This window comes from Meriones unguiculatus, chromosome 6 (assembly GCF_030254825.1).
Source record: "Meriones unguiculatus strain TT.TT164.6M chromosome 6, Bangor_MerUng_6.1, whole genome shotgun sequence".
Taxonomy (NCBI): Eukaryota; Metazoa; Chordata; class Mammalia; order Rodentia; family Muridae; genus Meriones; species Meriones unguiculatus.
The window spans coordinates 14,037,040-14,060,440 of record NC_083354.1 but is presented as its reverse complement, the minus strand read 5'-3'; the positions used below and the strand labels follow the sequence as shown (position 1 = coordinate 14,060,440).

The window sequence follows — 23,401 nt, the reverse complement described above, 5'->3', positions numbered from 1 at the left end:
ATCATCACATAACCGTGAGTCCACATGTGTCTGGAAATTCCAGTCTGTCGTATAATTACGAAGTCACAGCATTCCTGGAAAAGCGAAAAGGCGGCTCCTGGGAACTTCGTTCCAAAAAGAAAAAAATAAAATAAAATAAAATAAATAGCCCAAAGGTACACACATGAAGCAGAAAGTTCTCATATGAGGCAAAACTCAAGAGCAAGCAAGGCTGAACAACTGGGTTGAGAGATGTAGGCATGCATGATGCAAATCCTTTTTTTAAAAACACCGATGGGGACAGGCAGTGAGGGCAAACACCTTTAGTCCCAGCACTCGGGAGGTACAGGCAGGTGGATATCTTAGTTCAAGGCCAGCCTGGTCCACAGAGCATGTGCCAGGAGAGCCAGGACTGCACAGAAAAACCCTGTTTCAAACAGAAACAATCCCCTCCCACTCAAAAAAAAATGGGTAGGATTTGAGAGGCTGAGGCAGGAAATTCACGAGTTCAAGGCCAGCTGGGATTACATAGAGAGGCCTTGTCTCAAAAAGTAACTAAAATAATAGATGATAGACAGTTGCCTTAGGTAGGAGATAAATGGATGGATGGGCAGGTGCATAGCTAGGTAGGTACTTGGTAGAAAATGGCAGGTGAACGGATAGTCAGATAATAGATGATAGATCTAGGTAGGTAATCCCCAGAGGGTAGTAGATAAATGATAGCTAATAGATGATGAGAGAGAGAGAAAGAAAAAGAGAGAAATGTGCATGGGTATAGCTCAGTAGTGGAGTGCTTAGAGCATAAATTCCCTGTGTCTTTATACGTTAGCTGTGTTCAAATTCTCCTTTTGGGTGGAGGGTAAGTTTAAGAGTTCATTTTGTAGCCTTTTCAGACCTTATATACATGATACATAGTTCACCACCACCAGGGCTACGTAGTCTTTTTGGAAACACTATCAAATAGTTTAAACACTGGGGAAGAAGATGGTTTAGGGAAGTTGTTTGTTTGGGGTCATTTTTTGAGGTGGGGGTCTTGTTCCAATTTTATCCAAATAAATCCTAAGCATTCTGTATTGTCATTTTAGCATGATTTGGTCCTTACTAGATACCAGCTTTTTCGGGGACCCTTAGTCAGCTGTGGACAGAATGTGAGGAGAGACAGAAGATCTAGCGCAGTCTGAAAGGTCCTGCACACCAGTCAGGAAATCTGACTAGTGGAGGGAGACACCGCTGTTGATTTGCTTCTTCAGGGAGGGGGGGGGCGGGGGGAGATGTTCGGCTCAATTTCTGTTGCAGGAAAAAGTCCAGGAAGTGAAAGAACGATTCTAAAGACCTAGAGAACGAGAGGGGCTTAAGTCTGAAGTCAGGGCAGCAGGAACGAAAATGCATGGAGCCCAGGCTAAAATCCCTCTATGACTCACTGTATAGTCAAGGCTGACCTTGAACCTCCGATCTTCCTGTCTTTACCTCCCCAAGGCTGACACTACACGCAGGAGCTGCCCGTACCTTTTGTTCTCTGAAGATTCCCAGGTGAAGGCTGATATGGCGGTGTACACCTGTAACCCCTGTAGTCTAGGGCTTAGGCAAGAGGGTCAGGAGGGAGGTCAAGGCCAGCCGAGCCACATAAGTCTCTGATTTCTTCAAAAGTTGGTGCTGGAAATTCAATAGTGACGGGCCTGTGTTTACTTCTCTTGTTTCTGGAATAGCCCATAGCCTTGCTCACTGTGCAGCGGGGTATGTGTAAGAAACCTCTAACTTCTTTTTATCTCCTCCAATTACAAAGTTCACTCAAGATTTCAAGGTCCCCGTAGGCATAGCTAATTCCGGATATACACGCTTCCGACTTGAAAGCCATCTCGAGTCAATGCATCCCTCCTCCTCTGAGTGAGGCTCCAAAACCAGCAACACCAGCATCACCTGGGAACTCTGAGTTCATCTCTGACTTCCTGCATCTACATCTGTATTTTCACAGGGTTCCCAAAAGGTTCCTAGAGATGTAAGGCCTGAGAAGGACTATAGCAAATCCTTCACCGTGTTCCTATTCCTTCCTTTGCCCAAACACTGACTGGCTGGAGACTCTCATACACCAGGCACTGCCCTAAGTCCGTGGACACAAAAGCAGAACCTTAAAAGTGCTGATGCAGACCTTGGGCATCTGAACAGGCTGAGGACCTCCTGCAGCAGGGGCTAAAGGCAGCCGTGGCCAGTTGTGAAATAATGATGGGCCTTGTGCTTTTGAAAGCCTGCTGGGATGGGAGTGGGCAGATGAACAGTAGCTAAGAGAGATGGTCTGCAAGTGTGTGGGTGGGGGTGGGGACTTGAATGCGACTTTTAAAATAAAATGCATTTCATCGTGCGGAATGCATGTGCTTTGGCCTCCATCACTGAAATCAGAGCCTGGCAGATGCTTTTGCTGCTGGTGGGAAGGCGGTGCTTCACCGGGGAAGGGAAAAGCCACATCCTGGGAATGGGTCTGGTGCAGATAACCCCTGTGACCTTGCCTTGGGAAGCTGGGCACTTGGATATACCTTTACCCACAGATATACCTTTACCTGCCATGGTGTGGTAGTCAGTCTTTCCGTCCCCAGCCAACTGATGCCTCTGAGGGCATAGGGCCCCTACAATGGGAGGGGTCAAGCACACCCATCCCTGTTGTCAGAGAAACAAAAATCACCCCAAGAACAGGGCACCAGTCAGCAAAGACTGAGGGAAGACACTCAGCACAGGCCTGTGTCCCTGGCAGGGAAGTGTTGGTGCGTCTCCATTGGGCTGTGGGTCAGCCTGTACTGGGAACAGCACTTCAGACACACGGGTTATTTCATCAGAAAGAGAATCCTGCTGTTCTTTAATCTGGTTGTCTTAGTTTGCTTTCTGTTGCTGTGGTAAAACACTGACCAAAACCAAAATTGCAGGCGTGCGCCCCTGCGCCTGGCTAACTTTTAGAAAGTTAAACAGTAAGTAGGCAAGTTTTCTTCCCAATCCATTCTCCTGTTATTAAGTTTGTCAATAGACTTTTGTGTGATTTTGAGTACTCTATACTAAATTTAATATTGTAGGGTTTTAAATTCCAGTATTATCGCATTAGTAATAAGTTGGAAGGGTATTCACACCCAAAAGGGTTGGTTCTCTGTATAGACATGGGGGAGGGGCTTCTGAAGCCTGGGTGGGGGAGCTTCTAGAACCCCGTTCTTCTATGCTCTCCAAGATAACCTATGACTTTTAAAGTATGTGAGCATGTGTGTGAGAGAGAGAGACAGAGAGACAGAGACAGACAGACAAAGTAGGGTAGTCTTCTTTGTAAATAACTAAAGGCTTTTTCATCTCCCAAAAACTGTAAATCTCTATGGAAAATGGAAAATGCTTCTTGATTGAATTCTTGTGGCTGACGGCTGCCGCTCTAAAAATACTTGTTTCTACACTGGGCAGTGTGCCAGCGAGGCAGGCCGAGAAACAAAGTGGACACAGAAGAGAGTGACCATGCTCTAGGGAGGCGGGAAGGAGTCCCAGCTTCAACGGAGGAGGTTCCTCCGTTCCAAGGTTTTTGTTTTGTTTTTGTTTTTAAAGTGACTCAGGAACTGGAGAGAGGGCTCACGGCTTAAGAGAGCCCACTGCTCTTTTAGAGGACTTGAACTTTCAGCACCCAGGGCGACTGGCTCACACTCACCTGTGACTCTAGCTCCAGGGAATCTAATCCCCTCGTGCTGACCTCCATAGGCACTGCTATCACGTGCACACAGAGGCACATGCGGAAGGCACGTGGTTATGTTATTACATTTATGGCAGAGTATTTGAAAACACAAAAAATGACAGAGTCATACTAATCCCCAGTGACTCCATCATTACTCTTTCCCAAACTATTATGAGTAGCATTCATTCATTCATTCATTCATTCATTCATTCAATATCTATGTAGAGATAGGATGCTCACAATCTTCAAGATAGCAGATGATGAAGCACGCACTCTGCCTTTGCACTCAGAGCACTTAATGCCAGAAAACATTTATGAATCTTCTATTTTATAGTTGTGCTATAATTTATTTAATCAATCTCCTATTTTTAGACACTTACATTGCTCTATAAACTGCTCAGGGAAATAAAGTTTTATGGTTTTATATTTTAGATGTATCATAACTCACAAGTCCTCTCCAACAACCATGCCTATCCTTGAGTATTTCACTGCATTCTGGACTTTTGCTTGATCTTGCTATTACCGAGTAACACACCAGCCTGCAGCATTACCCAGCAGGCTTTACCAAAGACTTGGGTTTCTCTTTCAAAGATTTTTTTTAAATCTAAGCATTAGATGCCCACATAGAAGCTTTAGAAAATATGAAATTATAACGAGGAAACAGAACAAAATTGTTCATTATTCTATAACCAAACACTAAATAACTAAATACTGGTTTATTTCCTTCTTCCCTATAATATTGTTAATTCTTTGAGAATTTCATACACTGTATTTTGATGATACTCACCCTGCACACATTTCCTCAGAACTTCTGGATTTTCCTTCCACCACCTAACTTCCTAACTTCATGACCTCTATTTAAAAAAATAACCCACTGAGTCTAATTTATGCTACCCGTGTGTGTAAAGCCATCCACTGAAACATAGTGAACCAACCAGGGACCCCACAATTAAAGAAAAGGGTCTGTCCCTCCCCAGAAACCATCAACAGTTAATGGCTCCTCACTTAGGGATGGGGCCTCAGGAACCCCTTCCACTCCAAGCTGGCATGTTGACTGGTTGAGCTTGTTTGCAGGTCTTGCCTTGGTAACTGCAGCTACCATGAGTTCATGAGTGCAGCGGTCCTGTCACATACAGAAGACACAGTTTTGCTCCAGTCCTTCCTGATCCCATAATTGTTCCTCATAGTTTTTTAAGGGCATATATATAAGTGGGACCCTTGCCACAAGCCTGAGTTCAATCTCCTGGACCCTCATGGTGAAAAAGAGAAAACCAGCTTCCCCAAGTTGTCCTCTGACCTCTGCCTGCACACACACACACACACACACACACACACACACACACACACACAAATAATAAATAAACGAAAAAAGCAATAAAAATAAAGGTGTATATATAAGGTATATCATAAGTTTTTATTTTATTACAAAATCAAGTTGATAGAGTATGAACAATCAAACATGCTCCATGCCATTAAATACCATTCGGAAGCACAGAAGCAGTTTCGGTTTTCATTTGGAACTCATTTCAAATTATGAAAACCTGCAAAGGTAAATAGAGCAAAGGCCATCAGGGTACCCTCCCTCAGCTGTGAACATTGGCCAGTGGCTAGCATCCCCCTTTCTTTGCTTCCTGTTTGCTCTTTTCCCCGTGTAGGAAAAGAAGGCAGGCTATATTCACCATGGCCCCTTACCTCAAAATACTTGAAGCACATGGATATTCTCTTTCGTGGTCACTGCTCAGCTTTGTCAGGTGACTCGGCAATGTCCGCAGAGCATGATTCTCCAGGGCAGAATTCTGTCACAGCTCTTTTGCTTCTCTTACTGTGAAATGTTCCTCTTCCGTCCCCCTCTGCCTTTTACAAAGCTGGCGTGTTTGAAGAATGCAACTCTCTTTTAAACTTTTATTTAGTCATTTGTTTGTAGGTGTGTGTGCGCGCGCGCACGCGTGTGCACATACGCATGCATGCCAGCATTTCAAGGCACCTATGTGGAGGTCAATACTCAGAAGATGGGTCTCCCCTTCCACCGTGTGGGTACCAGAAATGGAACTCTGGTCAGGGTACCTTTATTTTCAGCCCCCTTAGAGTTTGCCCGTTCTCCTATGTGTGCTTCTGTTGTTTCCTCGTGTTTCCATTGAGCTTCTGCTCTCTTACCCAGAAAGCGGCATGGGTGGCAGTGTGCCTTCTCTGAGGATCACATCTGGAGGCCCCCAACTGTCTGTTCCTCACTTACCTGGTGAGTGTGTTTTGTTTACCCAAAGTGTTGTCTAATTGCTGCACTGTAATCACTGGACATTCCCCCCGCCCCTTCCTTCCAACCAAGACACTTTAAGACAGTGCAAATGTTCTACTTCTCAAAATTCCCCGTCTATTTAGCACCTGATGACTCTTTGCTTGGTCTGGCTTTCCACCCTCAGCATTCTGCACATTGCACAGGCAGTCCTCAGCACTCCTCCCCCTCTCACCCATTTACTAGTGGTGTATGCTCACGCGTTCCTTTTTTTTTTTTTCAATCAACAATTTGCAACATGTTACTTGCTTTTAAATATTTCTGATGCTCAAGTTGTCCCAAACTTGGCAGATGGGAGCCCCTTCTAGGCCCTGTGACATAGTCTCACTATTAAAAAAAAAAAAAAAAAAAAAAAAGAAAAGAAAAGAAAAAAAGAAAAAAAAAAACCTCTCCAACATAAAAAGTTATTCCACGTTCATCTGGTACCCTCCCTGCCCCAAGCCTTGGATTTTCCCCATCTTGGCTGAGCCTTGGCTTATGCTGGTGGATCAGGCATCGGAAACTGAGGAGAGCTGGGTACTACGTGTGCATGTGCTATTAGCATGGCTTTGTTTCTTTGCTCAGATAGCTGGGAAGTAGATCTTTCAGTCTATAGTCAGAAGACTGACACCCAATAATCAATTATTATTCTCTCTTCCCACACACACACACCCACACTTGCTCAGTACTCTAGCACATCTGGACACAAACCTCCTTAACCATTTTTGGTAGAAATAGCTCCCCATTCCTCTTGGAAACACATGTGCCTGCATCACTTGGGAGCTTCTTCAGAAACCCCCGCTGCACGAAGACAGATCCTCACCACCCATATTTGAACAAGTGACTGTAACATGTGCTAAACTATGAGACACACAGCTCACTACTGTAATGTAGGCTTGTCCTGTTCACCTAGTGCCAGCCCGGTAGATGACAGACATGCCAAAACTTCTCTTCATCTCTCTGGTCCTGAAATATGTCTCCCTAAAAGAAAGCTGCTTTCCAGGCTCCCTGCTCTCTCTCCCCCTTAGGTGATTGGCAAGATGGGAGAGGCTCCGTTAGTTAGTGCTGACAAACCTCTCAGCCAAGGGCTAGACTGTTGTTGGTCAGAGGTACAGGGTATTGTCAGCATGGTGACCCTTGGGTTCAGTTCCTAGCACCAAAAGCCAGCACAGCTCCCAGCCACTTTTATCAGAAGCGCCTGATCCAGGGTAGCATTCGTAACCTCTGTTCCCATCATTATCTGCTCAGGCAGAATCTTCACATGACTCAAGTCTAAGAAACACCGGCCTTGAGCGCCTCAGCCTTACCTACGAGACTGAATCACCTGGGGCCTCTACGTACATTTCACATCTAGAGCTAGGGCCCCAGGGACCAGCTTTTAATGCTTCTCAGTTGGTTCCAATGTCCAGGCACGACTTAGGACTCTAGAAGTTTGTTCTAGCCTTTCTCACTGCAGAGTGCAGGCTAGCCCTGAAGCTAAGGAGAAAAGCATGATACCATCACCCTTGGAGGTGAGAAACCAGTAGCCAGAGGAACCCAAATGGCACAGTGTTCGGTGATGTGCAGTTATCAGAAAAAAAGCAAAGTGACATCTTCTGATGTTTCCAGCACATTGATCCCAGAGACTGAATTTTCCCCAAGACTCCTTGCTGGGAACCATCTCGTGAATTTATTGTTATGGTTTCTACTACAAAGGAGATAGCTATATGCTGCCCACATCCATAAATCCAACTCTTGGGCTAAAGATATGGCCCAGTTGGTAGAATACTAGGTTTGTTTTCCAGCATACATGAACTGGGCATAGTAACCCCAAATACTTGGGGGTGGGGGTAGGGTGAGGCAGAAGGATCAGAAAGTTGAGGTCCTTCTCAGATACACAGCAAGTCTGAGGTCAGACTGAGCTACACAAGACCCTGACTTAGTGGGAAAAAACATCCAATGTTTTCTTCTGTACCCTTGACCAGGGATGTATTGATTGGTTACACTCCAGACTTGGGAAGGAAGATAACAGTGTACTTTAGCCTTCTGGGGTGCAGCGCCTCCACTTGCAAACCACTTGTCTGTGAGATGTCTGGTTACTCTACTCACAACCCAGTTCAGGGTCCCTGACCAACTCAACTCCCCTGCACCTTCTCCTTCTCCAGCCCCACCCTCTGGGCATCATGGCTCCCTTCCCCAAGGACTTGCCTGACTTCCTTTTTCCCTCTTTCTTTTTAGATGTATTTACTTTATTGTTTTATGTGTCTGGGTGTCCTGCCTGCATGTGCGTAAATGCACCATGTGTGTGCCTGCTGCCTGCAGAGGCCAGAAGAAAGTGTCAAATCCACAGGGAGCAGGAGTCACAGACAGTTGTAAGGTTTTCACAAGAGCGCTGCAATTCAAACTCAGGTCCCCTGCAAGAACAATAAGTGCTCTTGACCACTGGACCAACTCTCCAGCCCTCTGCTGATTGTTAATGTCATCTTAGAAATATCTCCTCAGGAGTGTTTACCTGTTTCAAAAGGATTTTTGAAATTTGCTATCTACTTTTATCTTTAGTGTCACTACTTTCTACAGGCTCACATCTAGCTTATTTATAGAACAGGAATGCTAGTTTTGCTGGGAGAAAAAAACAAATCTGTATTCTAGCCCCCCCCCCCCACTTTTTTTAATACCGCGCAAGAGACCGTCTCTATGCTAGTGGAGAGATTAATAGGGAACTAACTGAATTGAGAAGGTGTTCTGTCGGCACAAGAACCAGCAAAATTCCCTGGGACAGAGAAGGCACAGAGAGGGAAATGCTAGAACTTGGCCTTAGCTGTGTCAGGAATTCTTCGTATGGAAAGAAGGAAGAAATGGCGTCCTGGATGGAGGGGAAAGCTCAGGTAGAGATGTAGAAGGTGTGTGGTGTGTTTAGGCACAACTTCCGAGCCGTGCGGTGGGACTGGAGAGCAGTGGAGAAAGAGATGACGTGGCTGAGGTCGTCGTATCAAGATCCTCGGGTAATGAGGTAGAGCAGACGCCGAGCTTTCTTCTGGGCTTCAGGAGGCCCCCTTGAAGTTTATTTTTAGCGCATGTTATTGGTGTATTGTAGAATTTTACGGTACGGTTATGCAGACATCTTCGTAGAAATCCAAACAGAGCAGGCTTCACTCATTCGAAATTAACTATAGGAAATTATTTTAACTTACAATTTTTGTGTAGCCATGGGCACATGACTGTGCACATCACACTAGAAGCCAGAGGAAGACATCAGATGTCCTGCTCTGCCACTCTTTACTTTATTCCCTTGAGACAGTCTCTCGCTGAAGCTGGAGCCAAACTGTCAACCAGAAGTTCTCCTGACTCCACAGCATTGGTGGCCCAGGCACCTGCAGCCACACCCATCTTTTTACCTGAATGCTGAGGACCCAAACTCAGGTCCCCATGCCTGTAGAGCAATACCTCTTACCTGCTGGGTTATCTCCCTTCCCTGGAAACTGTTTTTGTTTTTTTAATTAGAAGTTTTAGTTGTTATGAACACTATAAAATATATAGCTATTAATTATAAAAAGCAGATCAATAAATTTTACAATTCACAATAGACCTACATGAGCCAAAATGCAAACTAAGCATGTAGTTCATCAGGTCAGCCATATATCTTGACAAACATCGTCACTGTAGGACCATACCTATTATTGGGCTCCAAAGGACGGAAGGGCTTTTTAAATATTTTTAAATTATGTGTAAGCAGATGGGTATGTGCACTTGAAGCCCTCAGCTCCCCATCTCTTCTCTTCCATGTGGAGGTTAAGGGGAATTCTCTTCCTAGTCTACCACACCTCCTCTTCATCTCTGCCGACAGGACTAAGGACTGATACTGAGGTTGAGCTAGAAGGGGATATGAAACAGATGGGGGCTGCCCAGCTGACCTGAGAGATGATCATAACCACACTTTTTGAAGAGCCCATTTCCTTTCTGGGCCAGGGATCAGCTTGAGACAGGACCTTGTAATGCAGCCCAGGCTTGCCTCCCTCAACCATCCCCATAACCCAGCTTCCTAAGTGCTGGAATCCCAGGCATGTGCCACCAGGTCCAACACAAGCTGTCCATACGTTACACAGCAGCTGGCAGTCCTGTTCTGCCTGCCATACCCTGAGGTCATTGTGGCTGTTGGTATTGTCAGGCCAAGGAACTGCTTTTCATTTTATCCCTTGAGGAACCTGGCCCAGGCTGGTTAGAAGGATTTGATTAGCGCCACAGCCGAGCCAAAGCTCCTGGCAGAGTGATGCTTTTCCTATGACGTGAGCTCCAAGGTCTCTTTCCATCTACAACACACACACTAGAAAAGATCTCTCCAGCCACATGCCACCTATGTGGAGCCGCCAGCCCCGAGATAAATATACTAGGAATACCAGCCGGTGCCCCCAAACAACTGTTCTAAGCCTGTAACACAGAAGTAGAAACTCAGCTTCAAAAAGCAGGCATACCCATATGCCTGTGTAACACACGTATGTGTGCACCTATATTTTAAGACTTTCTCCAATTAGGTTTATGTGCATGTCTTTGCATAGGTGCACAGAGTGCAGCTGCCTGTAGAGGCCAGAAGGGGGTGACAGATGGCCTAGAGCTGAACTCACAGGTGCGAAACCTCTAACCTAGGCTCTGGGAATCACAATCAGGCCTTCTGCAAGCACAGGGCGTGCGTTAGCTGCTGAATCATCTCTGCAGCTTCCATTTTTAATGACTCAGAGATCTAGAAAACACACTGTTGAGCTGTTTCTGGAGTCTGCAGTGCTTGTCATTGCTTTAAGCTCTTGCTGAGTCGAGCAGCTGTGAGGAGCAAGCCTTTGTTTCACCATCTAGATGAGACTGAATCTGGACTAGCTGATCGCAGTGCCAGCCCTGGTTTATATTGTTTTTGCTATCGTTATTTGTTTATTGGAGGGAGACAGGATCTCCCTTTGTAGCCCGATATGGGCTAGAATAGATTACGACTGTGTGCCACACAACTCACGGGCTTACTTGCATAAAAGTAAGTTCAATGCCCAGAACCACATAAATGGGACATGGTGGCTCTTATACCTAAAATCCCTACACAAGTTCTCAGATCCTCATTCTCAGTTACACATCGAGTTCCAAGCCAGCCCAAGAAATTAAAGCCTGTCCCCCCCCCCAAAAAAAGCAGTAATAATAAAGAATAAAAATCCATAAAGGGCATAGATGGTACCGTGGAAGTCAATGGAGAAGCTACAAACGAGACAGAGAGATGGATTGCCTTGGGTGTTATTTAATTAAGGTCACAGTAGACTTTGGAAACCAGAGGAGGTTCTGCAGCCCTGAGTGGTAGTTCCGGGTCCCCAGAGGCCTTGCCATGCTGTCTGCTCGGTTAAAGAGGTCCAGGATCCGCCACCTTCATGACAGGAGTTAGAGTCAGCAAGGCCGAATGGCAGTGTCTGACTCGTATGCTGACTTGAAAGGAAGAAAAGGTTGGAAAAATAAAAATGTGAAAAAAATATTTACAGTGGTGGGGACTGAAGTCAGGGCCTTGTGCTTCCAGCTCCATGTTTAGCAGGGTTCCTTGAGTCTTCCTAAGAGCTCATGGCTTTAATCGCCTCTACCCGTATGATCTTTTTTAAAACTTATTACCAACATGGCAAACAAGAAGCGCGCTGTGACTGAGGATATTAAGCTCGAAAATGGTAGTGAATTGCACAGAATTACGTACGTAGTTTTAGTGGCTTTGTCTTCTGAGTCCAGGTTTATCTAACAGGTGTTCCAGGTCCACTGGGCTTTGTAAATGTCCCCCAGGCCGTGACAGCTACGCCCACTCATTCCCAGACAGATTCCTGGTAAACTTTTGCATAGCTCCCATGAACTCTTCAGACTTATTTTATTTTTAACGTATGTGTATGCATGTGTGTCTTCTGCGGGTATACACACTTGAGTGCAGTGCCTACCGAGGCCAATAGAGGGCGTCAGATCGCCTGGAGACAGACTCAGAGGAAACTGTGAGCCACCTGATAGGAATGATGGGTGCAAAATCCCGGCCCCTTCCAGAACAGCAAGAGCTCTTAACCGATGCACCATCTCTCCAGCCCCATCAGTCAACACTTTTGATGGTGGAAAGGCTTTGGGTCATTAAAGGAAAATGGACAAGGTGATGTTCAGACACTTGGCTCAGAGCTGATTTTAGGGTGTCACTACACACCATGTTTATAAAGTGTGTTCCAGGACAAAGCTTCTTAGAATCTAGGTAGTAGAGCACTACTTGTTTGTTGGCTTGTTTTTAATGTGCATGTATCTTGGACATGGAGTTCTGGAATATGGAAGAAAAATATACTGGTAGTAATACACTCACACTTGAATATCCCAGCAATGTCAAATGTCTATAAACAAATAGTTCTTCCCGCTCACTCTCAGTGATCCTGCGGTAGGTCAGTGACAGCTCACAGACCAGCTTGAGTGTAGCCAGCGACACATGAAGAAATATTCCTCCAAGGGAAACAAGGCCTAAAATTTTTTGCATTCCCCGAAGAAAGTATTTCCTGATATCCTGAGCTGGGACCCATTTCCACATTCCAGGCTGGGGGTAGGATGGGGGTGTCTGAGCTAAATAACTGCATTTGATCGATTTAGCATCTCCAAAGTGACTTGCCCTCACAACCCTGTTCACAGAGTATCTTTTAACACCCGGAAGACTCAGTTTTCTAAACACATTTGGCTCTGCTCTGCATATTGTAGGCAGAGCAAGACCCCAGACATTATGCTTCTGTCCTTTCCTCACCGTGAGCTCCCAGTCCTTCCGCCTCAACTCCCTGAGTGCTATAATTACAGATGTGTCCCTCCTGCAGCTGGCTCTTTTCTCTTTCTTCCTTTCTCCCCAGTGCGCACAATCCTTCATGCCTAGTTCTGCCTCCTGCACAGTACTCACTATGAGTGGCCACACCTTTGCCGATTAAAGCTACCCATCTGGCTGAGGCAGTCCCATCTTCTTAGGAAGTTTGCCACAGATTCCTGAAAGCATGTTGGTTTGCCTTCTTCCTGGAGGGGACTCATCCTGGGGCTCCACGTACCTGCAGCATCCCCCAAATCCATTTCTGCCTCCCTCCCATCCCCCAGATATGTCTGTGTGTGAGTACTTCCCAGCACTGCCGTGGCCCTGGCATCCTGTCACTTGCCCATGTGCCTCTCCCCAAGCTCCCACATACATGTATAAAGACTCAGACCTTCAGCTGGAGCTGTCCTATCCTAGCCTGGGTCGTATCCATCCTTTGACGTATCCATCCTTTGACGTATCCCACAGACATCCTAAAGTATTTCTCTCATTCACATGGTCTCTCAAGGACTCGGCTGTAATCCTCTATCAAGCTTCCAGAAGCATGGCTTTGTTTTTGTAGCTTGCTCCTCTTCTCTTCTGGCCACCTCATAGCTCGAAATGAGCCTGCCTGTTCTCTCTTCTGTTGATAACATGGCTTTCGTAGTCAGCAACCCGAACTTTTGCAGAGTTCTCTCTGTTGTAACCACACACACTTACAAGTACCATCTCCAATAGCCCATAGGCTCTGAGTTCCCCTTATAGACTGCACTTTTTCAGGACACCCCAGGGAAAAGAAAAAAGGGGGAGGCTAGCTAAGCCCCTGTTCCAACAGAGTTTCACCTCCCAGTTTTATGACCCTACAATATCTGCAACAGTTGAAACCTTGACCAGCAAAATGTACTGACCTATATTTCCCTGATATGAGTGTTGTATGATTTATAAATAGACATACTCCACCACAAAGGATCTGGGGTTGAGTGGATTTGAGACACAGGTGTGACACATGAATCTTGAAGAAGAGGCTATCTGGTAAGGCTTGTCTAAGTGCCTTTGGCACAGGCCACTGTGGGAGAGAGTCTTGCTACACTAATGTCACCTGGAAAACACTGGCTGTGGGTAGCATCAGTCCATAGAATCCTGCCAAGTCCCCACGACTTGCTTAAAGTCCTTCAAACGTGTTCCCTGGTTAGCTGGAAAATGAACATCAAGAATCTTTGCAGAGATTTCCCTTAGCCCTGCCTTTTGAATGATAGATAAGTTGAGGCTTCGCCCAATACTGTTATTTACTTTTCCATAAGTATGCCTTGTATAATTTATCATCGAGAGCTCTAATGACTTCCAAGGCTGTATTTCTAGCTCAGACCTCTCCCCTGAGCTCCAGGCTCCATACATCCTGCTGTCTTCTGGACAACTATCTATCGGAGATCTTTAGCAGAATGCCCAGACAGCACTTCCAATGCACTTTGTCCCATAGACGAGTAGTTCCACCCTCATAAAATTCCTTTTTGCATGTGTCACCATCTAACCAGAAACCTGGAAGTATTCCAAACTCTCTCTCTCTCTCTGCCCAGGCCCCCAGGCCAGCTTAGTCAGTATATCCTCTGGATCCTACCCCCTGAGAAGTGTACCCCACTCCTCAGTTGCCACTATCTAACTCTGGGTCTTCCGTATAGACTGCCAAATGGCTCCTGTCTTTGCTCAGGGTTTCTGGGAGACAGAAACAGTGCCAGAGAGTTGCATGCTGGGAGGAAATAGTGAGTGCTTTGGGGAATAGCTAAATACCATGGGGGAAGTGTGAGGTTAGCAAGTGTGATGGAGTCACACACACAGGCCGCACACATACACGCAGGTAAAGAAATATGATTTAAAGAATAAAAAAAAAAAGAACTAAAGTTCAAATTAGGAGCTAGAGAAATGGCTCAGAGGTTGAGAATATTTGCTGGTCTTCCAGAGGACCCAGGTTCAATTTCCAGAAGCCATGTCAAGTGTCCCTTCAGCTCCAAGGGATCTGATGCCCTCTTTTTGCTTCCATTGGCACCTGCATCCATGTGTACACACCCATACACAGGCACATGGGGTTTTTTTCTTTAAGAGTTAAATTTCCAGGGCTGGAGAGATGTTTCAGAGGTTAAGAGCACTGGCTATTCTTCCAGAGGTCCTGAGTTCAATTTCCAGCAACCCCATGGTGGCTCACAACCATTTATAGTGAGATCTGGTGTCCTCTGCTGTCGTGCAGGCGGAACACGGTATATGTAATCATTAAATAAAATAAAATCTTTTTAAAAAGAGAATTATACATGCTCCCAGCCATCTTGGTGCTTTAGGCAGGAGTCAGCAGGCAGAAGGAAGACTATGAGGAATGGCTGACCACCCCCCCCCAAAAGGGAATTTGTTCTAAACATCTTCCGTATTTCTTTGCAGCCTGCAAAAGGAAAGAGCAAGAACATGGGAAGGATAGAGGCAACACCCCCAAAAAGCCCAGGCTGGTCTTCACAGATGTCCAACGTCGAACTCTACACGCAATATTCAAGGAAAATAAGCGTCCCTCCAAAGAATTACAAATCACCATTTCCCAGCAGCTGGGGTTGGAGCTGAGCACTGTCAGCAACTTCTTCATGAACGCCAGGAGGAGGAGTCTGGACAAGTGGCAGGACGAGGGGAGCTCCAGTTCAGGCAATTCGTCATCTTCATCAAGCACTTGTACCAAAGCATGAAGGAAGAACCACGGACTGGAACCTCGGTGGAAAAGCTTTAAATTTAATTTAAGAAATTTTTTTCTAAAGACCAGGACCTCAAGATAGCAGGTTTATACTTAGAAATATTTGAAGAAAAAAAAAGTGGTATTTATAGTCCAAAGAAACCAAAGACTGAAGCTCACCTGCATTCTGACTTTGTTCAGAGACACATACATCAGCGGGGCAAGACTCGGCAAGAAAAATGATGAGGAAAACAGCGGATCTCATGCCTTCAACAGCAGATCTCACGCCTTCAACCCCCACGCCTCACTGTGCTCCGGTGGCTCGAAGCACAGGAACGTTTGAGCCATTGAGTGGACATCTTTTAACATCAGACATTCTCATCTGTTCCTCCACACCACAGAGGTGTACAGCGTCTCCATGTCTGTCACGTGTGGGTGTGTGTGCATGTACACACACACACACACACACACACACACACACATACATACACCACCACCAGTGGTTAGGGACTCAGGCAGGGATGGTCTTCAGGAAGGGTTGCACTGTAGGAATGTGACCGACGCGGTGTGGGATTTCTAAGTTCGTTGGATCTGAGGTGTGATTTCTCTCATCTAGCCTAGCGTTTGAACCTGCCAGGCCCACAACCTAAATGCAGATTCAAACCCAGCAAAGAAAATTTGAATGGCGCCTAACCCAGTGTACTCTCTTTGTTTGTTAAGAAATGTTCAGATATTTTTAAAGAAAAAAAATGAAACAAGAGTCCATCCATTAAAAAAAAAAAAATCACCTAGGTACCAAAGAACACACAATATTATAGTGCAGGTATTTTATTGCAATGATTTTAATAACCAAAGCTATTTTTACACAAGATACTATGTAAAGTTATACGTATGAACTGATCTAGCCGTAATCCACATGCCACGTAGGTTCAGGACTATTCTTTCTGACTCTTGAAGCATTTGAAATATGAGTTTTCAGAACTGGCAAGGAAGAATGTAGCTTCAGGGAAGCAGCTACCACCATGGCAAAGAGGTCGGTGCGATGCACTTGGGATCATAAATGTCATTTACATGGAGAAGAGACATAACGCAGAATCTACTCCTACCCAAGAAGATGCGAGGACCCTTTCAGAGCTAGTCCCCACATAAACACAGAAAACTAGGCTTAATGGGACAGATAACTAAATTTAAAAAAATTGTCTAGAGTGATCATTTTTAGTAACTGATCCCCCATAAAAAAAGACTCAGACTAATTTTGCTCAAATTTACTTTATGCACTTGGCACCAAATATCTTTTAAAAATTCTTTCCCAACACTAAAGAGGCAAGCAGACTACTATTAACCACAATTAGTTGTCCCATATTGTGTAAGCATCCTAAAAAGCAGTCTGAGCTGACTTTTTGCCGATTTCAGACATTTTACAGTGTAGACATTGGGAAAATAGCAGGTGCCTCTGAGAAATGGTAGAACAATAGAATCGCATAGAAAAAACCCAGAGTTCCAGTCTCACACAAGACTTTTGGTTCTTTCAGAATCTAACGACTCATTTTACTATCATAGCCTCTAAAGCATGTTACGTTTCTTCTTGCCATAAACGAACCTGGAAATTTTATCACATGGCTTCTACTCTCTGACAGGGACAGACTAAAAATGAGACCCGAGCTTCCTAATCAAAGCTTTAAATTTTGACTTTCCCCAAACCATTTAACTGGGACTGCGAAGACCAAGGCAGGAAAAGAAAACAAAGTCCTAGAAACCATTTGACTCCCAGAAACACTCTGTCTGAACTCAGCTGAACTACAACTGATGTGAACAGTCAAGAGTGGGGTACCCTCAGTTGCTATCACACCTCGCTAGAAACATGACACCGAAAGCTGTCTTGATCCACTGAAATGCCAAATGAACAAAATTTAAAATTTGTAACACAAAATTTGTGGGTTGGGTCTCAGGACTCCAAGAGGAGCCTAAGCTGACTAAATGAACCATCTGTCTCCTTCCTGTTTACTCTCGATGGAGCCAAGGAGACCAGCCTAGGCCTTGATGTGTTTTGTCTTAGCATTTTCCAAAATTCACCCATAATTCCAACTTTAAAAAGTTTTCCTTCCAAATATGGCACAATTCTGGTTCAATCAGGAAGAACCAGTAGATCAGCGCCCTTTGAAATTTGCTCTAGTTTTCAGTATTGTAAACAAAAAGGAAAAACAGAAACCTATTTTCTCTCTTCATAGTGGAGGGAGTGGGGAGCACAGGTGCATTTATGCTAGAAGAGGGATAGCCTTATTTGCTAAAAGTTCAGGGGAAACCCAGCCGTGTCTACAACAATCTTACCAACTTTCAATACTCTAGAAAAAGAAAAGAAAAAAAAAATGGATTCAGTCAACTGTCTTGACTTTGCTTTTACCACGTTCCTTTCATGATTAATCCAACTGCATTTTGCATTCTTTCAAGCCAATCATTTTGGTACTGTAAAGACACAGTCTTCGAAAAATATGACTACACCTTAAAAATCCCACCATGACAGTTTTCCGAGAAATAACCAGTTACCCTACTTGCTGACACCAAAGATAATTTCATACCAGCGTTAAATTTGCACCCATTACACAATTTCAGGGCCTAGAGATATATTTTCTCATAAACAGAGGCACAAGTCAGAGCCTGAAAAGCAATTTTCTTACTTGACTGAGCATACTCCAAACTTTTGCTTCTTAGAAATCAGAGCAGGCAGACTCAGCTTTTCATAAGCAATACCTTCTCACACCCTGTAGGAATACTCTATTCTTTTCTTTCTCTTTTTTTTAATTTCATTTATTTATTTATTTATTTTTTGCTTTGGAACCAGCATTTAGAGAACATGCTTCCATTCCTGTTCATGTAGCACTAACCAATGGCTCCCCTCACACTCTGCAGAGCAGATTGCATGTTGTTTGTCATTTCTCGGTCATTTTGCACCATTCACCCCAAGAGTTTATTTCTTATCACTATGCACATTACAAACAAAACCAGAATTAAATACTTTCTTGCCTTTCCTTTCCCTTTCTTTTTTTTCTTTTCTTTCTTTCTTTCTTTCTTTCTTTCTTTCTTTTTCTTTTTTTTTTTTCCTAGAGTGGTTTTGGCCATAAGTCATTCAGGTCTTCAAGTAACCTGAAGCTTTTGCTGAAAACCATCCAGGATGTTTGGAGTCTGGAGACTGTAAAACTCAGATTTCAGTAACTATCCAGATAAAAGAATTCTGGACTAAGGACTCCCATCTCGGGGCACCTTGGGTATTGATTCCAAAGACCAAAGAAAACGCATGGAGAGACCCACAAGTTCTGATGGAACTTGACCCTCACCGTGCCCCTCAGTCCCTCAGAAAAACATAATTATTTTTCCAGAACAACATAAAAATGCTTGCTATATTTGGCCCCACCCCACCCCCATCACTACCCCAGGTGAAAGACCTGTCTTTGCAGGTTAAATGCAACTTTGCTATACCAAAGAGTCTAAGGACATTTTCCCCTATGCTCCGTCGTCCCTCCTTTGTCCATACAGGATGAAACTATGCATTCAGCAAACAAAGAGAAAGCACTTCTCCCTTTTCTATCTAGTTGTTTAGGGTGCATTCAAATACCAGAGGCTGTTCGGGGGGTGCACTTGGCCTTCTGGGTTATAACTGTGGTGTGGGTTTGCTTTACAGTGCATTTGGTAACTACTTCCCAAATAGTGTGGACAAAGAAGCAGAAGGTAAGAAATAGCTACTTCCATGTGTTTAAAAAAAAAAAAAAAAAAAAAAACAGAAACAAAAAACAAAAAAAGGAAAAAAAAAAGAAAAAAGAAAAAAAAAAGATCTACTATTTATAGTGTGAACCAAAGACGCTACCTCACTCAATTTCCATCGGTGATTTTAATCACATTGATATACCAAAGAATACCAAAGATATTTTCATGCACGGCCATGGTCTGCAGAAGGAACTCCACCCTCTTCCCTCCCCACCTTCTCCCTCTTCACTCAGTGTGTAAAGTTGTCTTCATTCTTAATAACAATACGATACCGATAACAACAACATTAGGAACGCCTACTCTTACTACTACTACTTCTTGTAAATCTCTAGGCAAACACGTTGCAAAGTTTGTAAACTCCTAGGACGAGTGCCTTGCTTGAACCAAAGTGTTAAACCGCTGTTAACCTCTCTCTCCTTATACTCTTTGAATACCTCAGCCTCTTAGAAAGGCCACTAATGAAAAAAAAAAAAAAAAAAGGAATAATTATTCACCGTGGTGCTTTTTCTGCGCAACCATGCAATGAAACTTTCTTTGATACCAAAGGATGACTTCCCCCACCCCCAATTCTTGCTGGTAAACCAAAGCTCCTCCTCTTATTCCCTCCAGAGTCCCTCCCCTCCCCTTCATGGAGTCCCTTCCCCAGGCAGGCCGTGTGTCACTTTTACCAATTCCTCCAAATACCTCATAGTAATAAAGTTTTAGGGTTATGTTGTATAGAGAGTCTATGTGATAAGGCAGAACTTACTAGTTTGTTAATTGTTAAGGTTACTTTAAAGAAAAAAAAAACTTTATAATTCTTATTTATTTTGTAGCTGTGTGTTTGGGTGTTTCTCTTCCCTCCCCCCTTTGGTTTGGGGTTTGTTTTATTGGCTGAAATGCTCAGTTGCTCAAGGAAGAGTTAATTTCGGGGACTGTTCCTCATGTGGGTTAAAAGTTAAGGGTTGTGTAAAACTGCAAGGGTGAAATAAGAACTGATTTTCATTTTGATGGTTACTTACGAAAGTTTTGTGTTTCGTAGAAAATTTGTTTCTACAGGGTAAAAAAAAATGATATATATATATAATCTTTTTGTGAAACTGGTTCCTATTTTTCTCGATAACGTGCTGTGATTTGCTTTAATTTAATTACATTTTCTATGAACTTATTTAATCACTTTGTTAATTTATGACTGTGTAGTTTTTACAGTGTATATAGTACAATTGAAATGGCCAAAACTTTTATGTTACAATCTCTTTCGTTCTCGATGCTAAGCCGAAGGTGAGAGCCCCTCTTGCCTTCAGGTGTAGACTTTGGTTTGTTCTTAGTGGGCACATCTGCACGTGCTATGAACACTGCCAGCTCCCCCTCAAAAACTGGTACATGCCAATTGAGTTTCCCAAGGTAGACAGAAGGCATTACCTGTGGTGTTCCATTAGTATTACTATTATTACTATTATTATTATTATTATTTTGTTTCTTTTAGAAAAAAAAAATTACTTTGCTGGTAAGCCCTGAAATTTCAAAGGGTTTGAGACCTTTCCCAATATCTCACAGCACCTGTGTTTGCTGGATACTTTGTTCCACCACTGATTTTGTTTGCTCGTTTTAACTTTCCAAACATGGGTGTAAGAAGTCAAAGTATAAAAACCCAAAGAGGCAAGCTAACTTGAATCTGGAAACCCTCCCAACCGCCCTTGTTTCTGCACTTCTAGATGGAAGGCAGCCTTTCCAAGCTGTCTTTGAGAGAAGGAAAGGGCTTGGGGGCCCACCAATTCCCAGAAGCCTAGGCAAGAAGCAAAACAAATTCAGTTAACTCAATGATAAGCTCCCCATGGCTGCCCCATTCTGGCCTTCTCCCCTGGACCTTACCCAAATGGGAAGGAGAGCACATCCCCAGAGCTATTTGAAATTGTGTCCTCTCACTCTCCATCTCACAGACAAGAGTCTTGGCCAGGACCCTTAGCCACAGCAGGCCTGGTCCTTGATCAGCACACACAGAACCCTCAAGGACCAGGGCCACCCTCACAGAAGCCACGACTCCGCTTCACTGACCTGAGCTGTGCAGATTCAATGGCGATGATGTAGGCCATTGATGTTTTCTTCTGCAGGCGTGTTTGGGGTGGAGAAGGAGAGAGGAGGGTGTGGATTTTGAGTCAAGAGGTGCATTTTTATCCCGATTGTGTATGTGAATAGGGTGATATGTCTGCTCTGAGCCCTGGGGGTTCTTTGCTCTGTGGGTGAGAGTCAGGGAGCTGGGGAAAGGCTCTGAGAGAGACGAGTTAGGACTGGCAGTGAAGCTCAAAGCAGAATTATCTTTACAAGGTCACATTTTAACTTCTGTGTTAGTGTTGGGTTTTTTTTTTTTTATAGTATGTTCTGCATTTATTACATAATCATTGTGGGCTTATTTTAGATTTGCCATCTGAACCAACTGACAATTAAAAGAACAATAATAATAAATGTTAAAACACTGCCTTCCATTTGTTTTGCTAGTTGTCGTCATCTCCCTGTCCCTCCCTGTTTGCTGTCCAGCCCATCTGTCATTCACTGATACCTGTCCCTCCCCCTTTTCTATTTTCAGCACACTTTGACCTCAGCTATTCTAAGAGTGTGACTCAGTTTCCCTGTTCAAGTTAGCTTGATGGTTTATTATAAAAGGAGGGCGCCTAAGACAATCATCAGGTAAAATTTAAATAAAAGATCAGTAGAATAGAAAATCTTCCAAGGGCAGGGGGGAGTTCTTCCTTAGCAATGAATTAAAAAAAAAAAATCAACAGGAAAGGTAAATACATGATTAATTAGCTACACACCTAACCATGAGGGGCTTAGAAGATTTTTGATAAGAGACAAACGTTACTGTCCTTTTCTTTGTCAGTTAGAAAATGGTAGTAGATTCTACACCGCATCAACACGTCAGATGAAATGATTGTTGTACCAAGTTACGGTCATTTGCTGATATGATACCTCGTCTGTCTTTCTCTCTGTTGATGCTTCTGTATTTTTCGTGCATAGCGACAAAATGTGTTAGGCATTCTTCTGGTTTGTACTGCGTTAAGGCTTCTTTCTTTCTTTCCTCTTCTTCTTCTTTTCTTTTAATTTTTATTTTTTGAGCTTCGATACTGTTCTCACTTTTAAGCCGTGCAATATCATCTGCTGTGTTTGCTAAAGAAAACGAAGAAGAAAAAAAAAAAAAAAAAGCAAGTGGTGATGTCATCACGCTCCCAGTGTTACAGTGTTTCCGCATTTGTGTAGTCACCGAAATGTAGTGAATAAAATGTTGGATTTTCCAGCACTTTAAATTTAGACAGTCCTTGCCTTCTTTCGTTTCATTCCACTCGCAGTGCTGAGTGAGCAGTCCATGAACTGTTCTCTGGAGGAAGGGGCAAAGGTGAGAGCCCAGCATGCCTGGGAATGCAAGCCAGCATTGTGCTTCAAATTGGTGTGGCCATTCGCTGGAGCATGGTCAGCCTGCCAAGGGCCAGACCCTTAAAGAAAGCTGACTCCTTGCCCAGAAGCCCTCAACTGCCCGTGGTTCCTCAGCTGGGGACGGGGGCTTGTGGGACCCTCCCCATCCAGGCTAGAATGGTGATTGGTTTGATCTTGTGCAGGTCTTCTGCAACCACAGCTGCTGTGAATTCGTGAGTGCCGTGTCTCAGCCACTTCCGGAAGACGCTGCTGTACCGTGGTCCTCTCCAACTCCTGGCTCTTACAGTTTTTCTGCCCCCTTTTCCTCCATATTCCCTCAGCCCTGGGTTGTGGGGGGGAGTTGAGGGAGAAAACAGTATCTTTTTGAACAGATGCTGTTTAATGGAGCAAGATGTCATTTTGGTTTTTTGGTTTTGTTTTGTTTTGTTTTGTTTTTTTAGAGACGGGTGACCAGGACCAGGGTGGCCTTGAACTCACAGAGACCTCTGCTTCCTGAGGGCTGGAATTAGAGTCTACCACCACTCTAATCACTTGGCAAGAAGGTGTCTTTTTAGATGGAAGTAGGACCTTCTGTCTCTACAAATGAACCTTTTCTTTCTTTCTCTTTCTTTCCGTTTTTGGTTTTTGGTTTTTCGAGGCAGGGTTTCTCTGTCTAGCCTTGGCTGTCCTGAACTCACTTTGTAGACTAGGCTGACCTCGAACTCACAGAGATCCACCTGCCTCTCTGAGTGCTGGGCTTACAGGATTACGCCACCACAACTGGCAGGTGAGCCATTTCTTTTCTTCTTTTCTTTCTCCACCCTCCCCGCCCAGATGGGGTTT

General features: G+C 44.2%; 1 protein-coding gene across 4 annotated transcripts in view; it reads left to right on the top strand.

Moving 5' to 3' along the window:
- Positions 1–22,456, top strand: part of Onecut1 (one cut homeobox 1) — a 33,511-nt gene extending 11,055 nt beyond the window's left edge. Inside the window, exons 2-3 of one of the 4 annotated variants that reach the window (XR_009592222.1) lie at positions 1,952–5,903; positions 15,136–15,206. Coding sequence is in view for 3 of the 4 variants with exons in the window: in XM_021642065.2 (XP_021497740.1) it covers positions 5,826–5,903; positions 15,136–15,428 (371 nt within the window). In the remaining variant the exon portion in view is untranslated. Of the gene's footprint in view, positions 1–1,951; positions 9,376–15,135 lie in introns of those variants that run through there. The other 3 variants (XM_021642065.2, XM_021642066.2, XM_060384759.1) reach the window with 3 other exon arrangements.
- The last annotated feature ends 945 nt before the right edge of the window (positions 22,457–23,401 follow it).